An 11,607-nucleotide genomic window follows, 5' to 3' on the forward strand; every position below is an offset into this window, starting at 1 on the left:
CGTTTGATCTTGAAATAATGAAAAAATATTACAATGTTTGTATTACTATTATTTATTGTTACAAATTACGGTTACATTTTAAGTGACCATTTAATAATACGTAGCAATATGCTATATGTCGCCAGTATATGTATAAAAAGATAGTATTTTAATGTGCAATTCAACGCATTTAAAGATTATTTGAATTAATATATTGTTATCTGTCAAATCGCTTGTATTATACACATTTTATTACTGTATTTTAATTTATATCTGAATTGTTAACATTTTTTAACAATACTAGGATTTTCTATTTTGGCAAATTTTTTTAGCATATTTGCTACTAATCTTTTTACAGTGGATTGCAATTGTTTTAAATTTAAAATATTAAGTTTAATATCGGATTTGCACAAAATAATACATTAATTCTTACAATCCTTACAATTATTTACCGTAACTTATTTATAAAACACAAATATAATAAGTTCTATTGAAGCTTAGTACATATTTGTTAATAGCTTGTAGTAGAAAATTTAGTTTTTCCAACTTCAAACAGAAAATAGTACATTTGATCTACTATCTGATATTTCACTTTCATTACATTGTGGTTTTGTAAAAGTTCCGGTAACAGGACTCGTCGAAGTACAGGAGTGACTGCTTGCAGATCCAAAAGTCTTTTTATAAAAACAGAATTCACAGAATCCACTTCTACCATAAATTGGCAAATTTATCATTCCACTGGAAATTGCGAAGTTTCTGCAACACGTAATATATTCAAAATAATTATTTATCTATAGTATTATTATACATAACTTCAATTGCGATTATATTTCAATATTTAATATTTAACGTGATTAGAATAAGGTGAAAATAAAAATAAAAAAATTTTGTTTAATATTTTGTTCATTATTTATCTGGTTATAGTAATATTAAAAGTATCAACTAAATTACTCCTAGAATCCTGTAACCTTTCCTACACAAATGAATGTAAAATAGTTCATGCAACGGTTTTTAGTAAACTTCAAACTTTATGTTACCCTATAAGACATAGCCCTATCTTTTATCTCGTGTCACTTTTATATATGTCGATTATACTTCAAAAGAAAAGATATAATATCTGCTTTTCTATCTAGAAAACAATTCAACATTATAGCTGCAATACGATACACACGATATACACAAATTACTGAAAAATAATCATTCCAGAAAATGTACCTTTGCTTGGCCAAACAGTAAGTGCATAAATTCATGTAGGAAAACTGCAATATTTTGTTATACTTTGTATATAATCTACCTTTATATCAATTAATTAATTATTAACTATAAGTTTGAAAATATGCACAACAAATATTCAAATATATAAAAACTAATAATCAGTACTCAAAGAACATATTTTGTTACTTATATATGTCGGAGATGAAAGGACACCGGAGCCTTCCTTCTGGAACCTCGGAAAAAACCCATAAACTTGTAATTAAAGTTTACAGTTATAACTAAACCATTTGTCGTCACTCGATCCAATCCTACCTGCTTGCGATTTGTGATAATAAACTTGGGCTCAAGGCGACCATCAGTCGCCGAACGTAGCCGCGGTCAACGGGAGGGGCGCTTCGCCTAACAAAGGTGTGGAGCGATAGTATGACCCTCATTAAAAGAAATACCAATAGAGGTACTTGACAGTAAAACATTCCAATGGTTCCTTCGGACAATGAATACCCGATGTTGAGGCACGTACACAGCACAAGTCCAGTCAGCCCGAGGACCCGCTGTAAAACCTGGGTTTTTCCGGCAATTAAGATTTTCCAAACGGACAGACAGTCTTTGTCCCAAACTGACCAATTGACAGCGACGTCAATTTCCCTTACTTTCGGAACGAGGGCTGTACCCGACGGATCCGATGATCTCGTGTCCTTAGACACACCCCATTTATGAGGGATCCCACACGAGCCCGGGGCAATAATACAGGAAAGCTCAATGTGGCCGTGCGATACACCCCACCTGTGAGGGACTTCACACGAGCTCGGAGCAATAACATAAGAAAGGCCAGGAAGGCCGAGCAACGGGTTAAACGTACCATCGGGCGGTCGTGCGATCCAGAAAACGAGACTCACGTGGGTGCGAAATCAAAAATGGTCCATCATGTCATTGCGACCAGACTAACAACCTGCAGGATACAACTGGCATTTGAATACCAATCATGACGCCATTAATTTGTCTCTCTTATTCCTCTTGTTACCAAACCCCTGAACAAAATCTGCTGTTAAACCGGACCCTTGATTTAGTTAAGTTGTAAATAATGTTATTCGTACCGAATCTAATACTGGAAAAACTCAATATTTTAGCGACACACGAGGACGTGTGATAGTCAGGATGGCCGTGTCGGAGATGAAAGGACACCGGAGCCTTCCTTCTAGAATCTCGGAAAAAAACCCATAAACTTGTAATTAAAGTTTACAGTCGTAGTTAAACAATTTGCCGTCACTCGACCCAATCCTACCTGCTTGAGATTTGTGATAATAAACTTGGGCTCAAGGCGACCATCAGTCGCTGATCGTAGCCGCGGTCAACGGGAGGTTACGGGAGGTTACGTTCGGCGACTGATGGTCGCCTTGAGCCCAATTTTATTATCGTAAATCGCAAACAAGTACAATTGGGCAGGATGACGGCAAATTGTTTAATTACGACTGTGAACTTTAATTACAATTTTACGGATTTTCCCGAAGTTCCAGAGGGAAGGCTCCGGTGTCCTTTCATCTCCGACATATTTGTGTTAGTTCTACAAGCCTCAATGTGTTATTTATATCCCTCGAAATTGTAGTAATTTATGTGGGAAAGTCCATACGATCAAATTAGAGCAACACAAGTGATGCAGAAAATCCACTGAAATCAAATATGTTCTTCATGTATATACATACATATGCATACGACACGAGTTAACTAAATGTGTGTATCTATAATAGAATTAGACGTAATACGAAATAATACATACTAAGAGTTGCGATAGTAAAGAACAGAGAATTATGGGGACAGAAGATAGGGATCGATCGTACTTGAAAAGAAAACGAGATGATTTCCAATGCGATGAGTATCCCTTTTACATAGGATTATCCTCCGAATCGTCGGCAATACATACTCGTATATCATCTCATTGTAACGCACTAATTGTAAGGATTAAACTAAAATTAGAACGAAAAATTATCTTAAAATAACGTATACTCACTTCTGGAAAACAAAAAGCCAGCAAAAGATTGGCACAAACAATCCATACTAAAATCAGAAAAGCATCAAAAGTTCGTTCTTTTTTTGAAATGTTTATTTAATGCTGATTCCGAGATGTCTTCTAAAGTCCTGGGTCACATGCAACAATGAAATGTAGAAAAATGCAACACTATTGGCATAACTTATCAAAGGAGAAAACCATTTTCGATGACAATAACAGGATTCCATTAAGGATTCTTACCAGTGTCGTGAACGGAGTTTAAATACTTATGAACTGAAGCCAATGAAGAAAAAGTTATGTAAGAAAAGAAGCGTCTATAGTTTGCAGTCTATAGCTTTTTTGTAACGAGTCATTTCTCTATAATAAAAGCGATGCCGCGTGCCGTGCAACACGTATTTTTTAATCTTATGAATATTCATTTTTAGTAAAAGCTAATATATACTTACTTTACAAGTTTCATTAGATGTTCAAGATTGAGCGAATTTTAGAACCGTTCGAGTCTGTAAGTGCAAAGGATATCTATGTTTCGCATCATAGTTATTATACAAAAGCTGCGAATATGTAATTAATTTTGCAGAGTTCGCGGTATCTATCAAATACATACATACAGTTACTCACAAAATTGAACGTGCAACACCAAATAGTACTGATAATCGAAGATCTATGAGGCATCAAACTAATGAAGGCACATTGATTTTGACAGAAGAATCGGGTAATCGGTATCGATAACTAAATAAATATATTATAAATAAGAAAAAAAAAGAAAAATTTAGAAAAAATAAAATTCTAATCTATCTGTATAGTTTTCAAATATTAACACGTTATTCGTTTTGTATATCTCTAACGAACCTCTAGTTAAATATTCAACATGTAGTTCACGTAAGTAGTTACCGATAATATTGATCAAGTTGTGCCTTCTCTATCCTTTTATCTTTTGCACGACGATTTTGGAACCAAATTTTTATCTGCGTTTCTGTAAGATGTAAAGATGTAGCAAGCTCAAATCTTCGTCCTCTAGAAATATATTCTCCTCTACGATATTCAACTTCCAATCTCAATGTTTGTTCCCCGCTGAAAGTGGTTCTTTGCCTTCGTGGTCGTCCCTCTTTCCTCCTTTTCCGAGCTACTGTTCAATGTAAACGAGAGATTCTCTTAAATGATATATTTTACTATACACTAAAATGTTTATTTACCGTATATTAATATTTCTTAATGTATAATGCAGCTTGTTATTCCTTATAGGAAAAATGCATTAACCTACTTATGTGAGAAGCCTATTAATTTAGAAAATATTTTAATTTGTCCTGTAATTCTAACATTTTCACAGATTATTGTATTTTCATTTTGCGTGCTTCTTCTTTTTTTTTTTGTTGTTTTTCATTTAACACGCTAGCGATTCTCGGCAGCCTCGCCGTGACAACGGCTTAAGGGGCAGGCGAGTAACACTGGGTTTGCAGAAATATAGCAAGGTATATTTCACATTGAAATGCGGCCAACTGCGTCCAGTAATCTCATCACAACATCGGTACGAGGTGGCGAAGCGGAATAAATCCATTCAAACGTGTGCGTATACCTGTATTGTGTTATATTGTACATGTTTGCTGTAATAACACTTATCAATGGAAAGCTTTAGGAAATGAATAAAATATTGAAATACGTATTGCCGACAAATTATCGGTGTGTTTTAAGGATATCAAGGAACGTGTAAAAACTGAAACAGATGATGCTTCCCGTTAATCTCGATTAAATTTATAATTATAATAACTTCGGGCATTCGATGTATACAATGTACTTTTATACGAGTGCTAGTCAATAAGAGACTGTGATTAGCTATTTAAATTTATTTAAAGTTTGGGAGAGACCAATTCAATTCTTAAATTTGACGTCTTTTTTCACTTTTGTGGGGAACAAATAATCGAATACAAATTTCTTGGCGATAAAAATAATTATAGAAGATGTATAAATAGAATTCGAAAGCAAAATTTCTTTAATTCTAGTATGTTGATTAACAGAAACGCGATTTGTCTTATATCATGTATAATGTAGATATATTATCTGTAAGATTTCGTAGCATATTTTAGTTGTATTTTAAATGTTTCCCTACAGTAATCTATGCAATTATTGGGAAATAAAATACAAGTAAAGAATAGATAGATAATGAATGGCGGAATGAATGAAGTGTAATAGAGAGAATGTTTGTACAAAGATATAAAGAGGAGGGATAACAAAAGAATTGATATACATTTTATGCTATTGTAGTTAGTAAGTTTCATTTTAATTTGTCCAGTTCCTAGGCTATCAGGCTGAAATAAATACAATGCAAATACTTACAATAATCTGCAATGTGGTAACTTCAAAATATTTGTAAAAATGTAGTTGTAATTCTATCGGATAGCATACCATAAGGGAATAATTCTTAAGCAATCATCACGAAATAGGCAAATTCCGTAATACGATGTATTTGAAAAAATCAATAATTTTATTAAATAATTATGTATAGAGAAAGGAAAATGTATAGAACGACAGTAGAATGATATATTCAATTTTAACTCTTTTTAATAAATCAATTTACTGATCAGATTTATTTCTGCGGTACAACGTATTAGAATATTGTTTATGTTAATTTCAATTATTAATCGAGAATTGTAATTCAATACTCCTACGATTATTGTTTAAAATACATTTGACGTTGCACTACTTACGTCAATAATTTTTAACATTGACGAGAAGAGTAAAATAATACTTACAGAAAGCTGAGAATCCTTGCAAATGGTGTTCCGAAGTTGGGAAATATGGTAAATTATGAAAATGCGGCGGAAGCGCAGACGGATATGCAACTTGAGATAAAAATACAGGATTATTAGTAGGTCCGGATTGATGAAGTTCGTGAAACAATGGTAATCTTAAATTAAAGAAATTCGAGTTCTTCTCCTTGTCATTCGTTAACACGTTCGTTTCATTGCTATTCTGTTTCCCGCCTCGTTCCGTGGATCTTTCTTTTATGCCCATTACCTACGCAGAAGATTATCTTATTAAATCCCAAATTGTCCTAATCCTTTATCTTATACTTGATAAAATATTATTTGTTAATAAATTTAACGTCTCCGTCTTTGCATAGTTGCATATTTATCAATATTTCCTTAAAATTTTCGTTAAAAATGTTTCGTCTATTGAAAGCAGCTTTTATCTCGAACTTTTACATAACAAAACAATTGTCAAATATACTTAGATCGTTAGTCTATTTACTAAAATTATCGCGAATCTTATTGGGAATGGCCAACATTAAGATAATACTCTAAAAATTAATCTATTAACTGTCAAGATTTCTCGAAATTTTAATATTATTTTCTTCAATGAGAATTAAAATATGTTTCAAAAATGTCAAAAATATATACTTTCTGTTTCGATCTGAGGATAATCCTCATTTGGAAATCGTAAAAGAATTATACTTTTAAGGTATTCAGATGAAGATTACGTTGGTAGTTAATGAGCTAATATCGGAGAAAAGAGTTTGAACGAAGAGAAGGAAGTAATTATAGATCGGACGCTTCGTTTAAACGAGAACCAGAAAAAGTATTGAAAACAATAACGAACAAAAGAGGTTTCTACACGTAAGAAAAGTTATTTCTTACTTGTATAACTTCATCGTTCGAAGAATTGCACGAATTGTCCGCATCTAACGTGTTTCTGTTGTACAGAAGTATATTCGAAGTAAAGTCGAAGCTTGATTTCGGTTTAGGTGTTTCTTCGTGATCATTATCGGTATCATCGACCTTTTTCGCTTCGAGGTGTCCATAAATTCGCGCGAAGAATTGTCTTGGAGATGATGGTCCTTCTGCCTTCGTCGACATTTAGTCAAATTCTATCGACGCGTTCCAGTTTCAAAATACATGTACAAAAGCTACAAACGGCTCGTCTTAAGCGCGATATACATCGTCGTCTTTATTTCCTGCGTCATTCTCAAATCTTTGATTTTATTCTTGTATGTCACTAACTCGATCGACGTTGAATTTGCCATTGCACGAAACTCATTCAATTCGTTGTGGATAGATCAAAATGAGAATGAAAATTTGCAAAGAATAGAAATTTGCATCCTCTTTGACGTCACTTTAAATCTTCCGATCCTAGGCGTAGCGAATAGGTTTGTAAAATTCACGTACGTGCACATCTATTTTTCACGATGTTCAGAGGACCAAAGTTACGTACAAGAAATATGCAAAATAAATATGTAACAACGTGTTAAAATTTAAAGAAAGTGCACGTTTGCGCGCACGCGTCAGTTTATATACGTTCATATACGTATACGAATAGTGTTCACATAATGAGTAAAATTGTTGGAACACTCTTGATACGACACTTGTACGTAAAATACCTCGAGAAAGAGCACCGAATGACTCGGTGCGAGGTTGCACACGTATCTGAGTCGAAGTTTGCAACGTCCATTCTCTCGCTTCATGGTTAGTATGAAAATAGAGAGAAGGGATGTTCGGTGCTCGTACTCCCTACCCCATGAATGTTCCCCACTATGCGTGGTGTACCACCCCCATCCCTTCGGTTTCAGATAATTTCTCTGTCATCGTTGTAACGCCCCTTTGCGAAAAAGCACCTGCAGACGTTTGTGGCTAGTCGAAGAGAAACCGATTTTATTACATATTTCTAATTGCACCGTGAAACTCGAATATGTTGGTAATAAACGTGTAACCGAGCGATAAATAGTTTTAGATTAGGATCAGTGACGTAAGCTTCGTTTCATATTGACGAATCTATTTGTTAGAAACAAGATATTTACTGTATGACGATTAAACGAATTTATTTGATAATTTTTGTGTCTTTTAACGTTTCGTATCTCAGCCGAATACTTCAGTTTGATTTTAGTTTGTTCTGTCATTTAATGTATGACGCGGATGAATTCTCTTTGGATTTCATGTTAATCTTGTTGAATAACGTTGAATTGCCGATAGAGAGATTTATAAAAATCATGAACAATCAGCGAAGCGATTACTCGTTAAAGTTACTTTAGGGTATAATGCAAACTGAATATTATAAAATAACGATGTAAATTTTTTCTGCTAAAACTGAATATTTTAACAGTTAATATTTTGTAAGTAAAATATATCGTATGTATACCGTATGTGTACCGTATCGCATATTATACATATTCGTCATCGAACAAAAACGACGTACAGTGTTTTCTAATTTATTAGATATTCTATTTTCCGCCTTTTGTTATTTTTCTTTCCCTTTTTTTTTCTTTTTTATTGGTATCAGAATCTACCTATTGTACGTCATTATGCCACAATAAAATTTCGATACGAAAGCTTTTCTATTAAATATGAATGATCTGTGAAGGGTATGAATATTAATCTCGCAGTATATCTGGTGCATTCACGGTCAACCGCACATTGAACAATCTACACTGGAATTCTTTCCTCATCCATCTGTCGAAGATTTCAACCCTCGGGAGAGACTTACGGCTTCTTATCACGTATCATTGCTTTATTTTTTGTTGGTATTCTTTCTGTAAATCACATATCATTGGTTCATTTCTTATTGCTGTTCCTCCTACGATATTAGATTTGGAAAAATAATTTTTCATACGTTTACCACTGAAATTACAATTATATTTATTGAAGTATTTATAATACCACGATAAAACAAATTGTAGTATACTCTATCAGTTTAAGTAACAATTTAATAAGAATGTTATATTTTTCGTAACGCTCGTGTATATCAGATGTGTTCAAATATTGTCAATGCTTTCATCCTAAATATAAATGTGTCTTTAAAGTTTGATACTATTATTAATTTCATTTATTCTTTTATTAGCGATTCACGGCAATTTTACTATTACAATTCCGTTGGATGTTATTCTAAACGGAATAGAAAATTTTGGTTCAGCCGAAAAATAGCTTGAGAATGTCAAATTATTTAACAGAAAGAAAATGATTTAAAAAGAAGATGACCGTAAAAGAACAAAAAGTGTTTTAAATCCTACAACTTCCAGGTAGATGAACGATCGACATCCCAGCATTCTCTCCCCTTTTTACATTAAGATACAAATACAAGCAAATACTGAAATATAAAACAGTTGACACAAACAAGAATATAGTACATAAACATAAAAATGGAAATACATTTTGATTTCTATTATTTTTGCTAAAACGTGTAATATTACGTTTCAGTTATAAATCCGTGAACGAGCTAATATCGCAATAAAATTGTAATAAATACGTTTATTAACTTGAATAATTGTATGCTCGCCAAGCAAAATCGTTATATGTATTTGCAATAATCATAATGTTGACAATAGAAATCACGCGAAGGAAATTAGAGATAGCTCGATGTGAAGCTGGACATGCGCTTGCGCATCTTCAACGAATTCTCGTTGGTTCTTCTATAATTACATTGATTTCCATCTCGTCCCCGATTGGTTCGAAATCGGACTACCATTATATCACTCCACCGGCGAGTTATTCTGATAGGTAATTCTCACGCACCTAAAACAATCCAGATTACCATCGCAACACAGACAAGGTCGTTATTCATTGTAGTTCCGGCTAACATTGTCTACTTAAAAACTCTTTCATCTTCGTCTCGCTTTCGAATCTTATTTGAAATGAGCCGGTATTCGATTGTATTTTGTTTTTCTTCTCGAGGACTCATTTCGTTTTAGGACTTCTTCCTTGTCTTTTTTTATTACAGTAGTAAACAAAGTTTATATATTTCATATATAAAACGTGCTGTTTGCGTATTCTCGTTTTCAAACCCGTTTTCAGAGTTGAAAAGAAGCTTCGGACGAAAAGATGAAGTATTATTGGTTTTACTAATTTCTTCACGCACAACCACTCCTTTGTTCACTATACTACTATTTTGATTCTACTATGGGCATTAAATTTATCATTATATTTCCCGAGAAGATTTTCAATGTATCAAATCGTCTAAATCTTGCATGTCGCACCTCCTCAGGAAGTCATCCAATGGATAGAAATGCAGAATTTATCATTTCTGAACAATATATCAACAACTTATGGACAGAAATATCAAAGCTAAGACTCAATTTAAAATATAGCTGTTTGTGTTACCATTGAACGTGTTTTCATTAATTTCTATTTGAAATTATGGACAACTTAACAATTCCTTACTAACATCTGTAATATTTCTGTAATTTACCATTTTTTAACGACTAATTTCTAGGTTGCACAGAGTAGGCGCTTGAAACATCGAACCCAAATTTAGTAGGTGAAAATATCTGCATTTTGTATGACTTCTTCTGTTCTTAGTAAATTCATCATGCAATGTGGTATAGCATACATATAAGATATGTATAATGTGTCTAACTAATAAGAAGAGTTTCTACTTAGAGAACTACATATTATAGAAGCTCCATATTCATCATTGCGTATCAATACGTCTGGCTTGTAACAGGAGTTACTACTTAGAGAACTATAGAGCATCGTTATCAGGATTCAGTATGTTTCATTATTATCTGTTATTCTATAATTCTAAATAATTATGGTTGGAGTTAGCTCTCTAATTTGATTCTCCATTCATTCTTCTATTCGATAACATTCTTCTTTCTGGAGATTCTTCTAACATAGTGTTGTTCGTCTGCAATATCATTTCATTATGCATAAAATAGTGACAGATCACCTTATTTAGCATAGTTAACGTATCACTGTATAAGTTTTTGGTACACGAATATAGCGAAAATAAATTTTATAAAATGCATCAAAAGGAAGAAATTATAAAAAAAACGTTGTCACCATCCCTTGTGGGGATCGAACCCACGACCTTTGGATTAGAAGTCCAACGCGCTATCCTCTGCGCCAAAGGGACTTGGCTACGGTAAATTTCTATAACATCACACGTATATAGAAAATTTTTATTATAAAATTAATCTATACTATTCTCTTTAATCTACTGTATTTTCAATCTATAAACTATTTTTTAATATATGACTTCGCAAAATTGCATGACAAAGTAGGATTAAAGGAACAGTTAATTGCATTAATTAAATTCCCTATAAAAAAGATTGTCGAGCATTAGGGATATTTTAGGTAATCTTCTAAATTGTCAATAATTAATAAGTAAAACCTCAAACTCAATTTTTTTATTCTTCATTTTCATTTTCTTTTGACTTGCAGAAACAATCATCGAATTTTTATCATCAATTACGACAATCTTCCTGTATATATTCATATAGTAGATTTATATATACTGATAAAAGCGGGGCACCCGTATACGTAAATATATCTAATTGAAAAATTAATATTAAACATGATTAATCACCTATTTGACATTTCCTTGATTAAATAAATCGAGGAATTATCAAATAAAAGAGATGTGATATTAAGCTCATAAAGAGATATTGTTGTGTTTAATAGTAACTATGTATACTCTATTTTACC

At 32.8% G+C, this 11,607-nt stretch overlaps 1 protein-coding gene and 1 non-coding gene across 3 annotated transcripts; both read right to left on the bottom strand.

Moving 5' to 3' along the window:
* Nucleotides 1–145: 145 nt before the first annotated feature.
* Nucleotides 146–7,673, bottom strand: LOC117163737 (transcription factor rough). 2 transcript variants are annotated; one of them, XR_013059211.1, is made up of 5 exons: nucleotides 6,832–7,673; nucleotides 5,947–6,211; nucleotides 4,091–4,325; nucleotides 3,200–3,928; nucleotides 630–735 (listed from the first exon to the last, which is right to left on the bottom strand). XR_013059211.1 is itself a non-coding variant. In XM_033346337.2 (4 exons), the coding sequence occupies exons 1-4, from the start codon at nucleotides 7,048–7,050 to the stop codon at nucleotides 528–530; spliced, it is 927 nt and encodes a 308-aa protein (XP_033202228.1). In that variant the 5' UTR covers nucleotides 7,051–7,673; the 3' UTR covers nucleotides 146–527. The 2 variants fall into 2 exon arrangements, 1 of the variants encoding a protein (XP_033202228.1); XM_033346337.2 differs by lacking the exon at nucleotides 3,200–3,928 and having other exon boundaries at nucleotides 146–735.
* A 3,289-nt stretch (nucleotides 7,674–10,962) lies between these two features.
* TRNAR-UCU (transfer RNA arginine (anticodon UCU)) lies at nucleotides 10,963–11,035 on the bottom strand. Its single transcript has one exon. It is a non-coding gene; the product is annotated as a tRNA-Arg (tRNA).
* Nucleotides 11,036–11,607: the final 572 nt, after the last annotated feature.

This window comes from Bombus vancouverensis, chromosome 9 (assembly GCF_051014615.1).
Source record: "Bombus vancouverensis nearcticus chromosome 9, iyBomVanc1_principal, whole genome shotgun sequence".
NCBI lineage: Eukaryota > Metazoa > Arthropoda > Insecta > Hymenoptera > Apidae > Bombus > Bombus vancouverensis.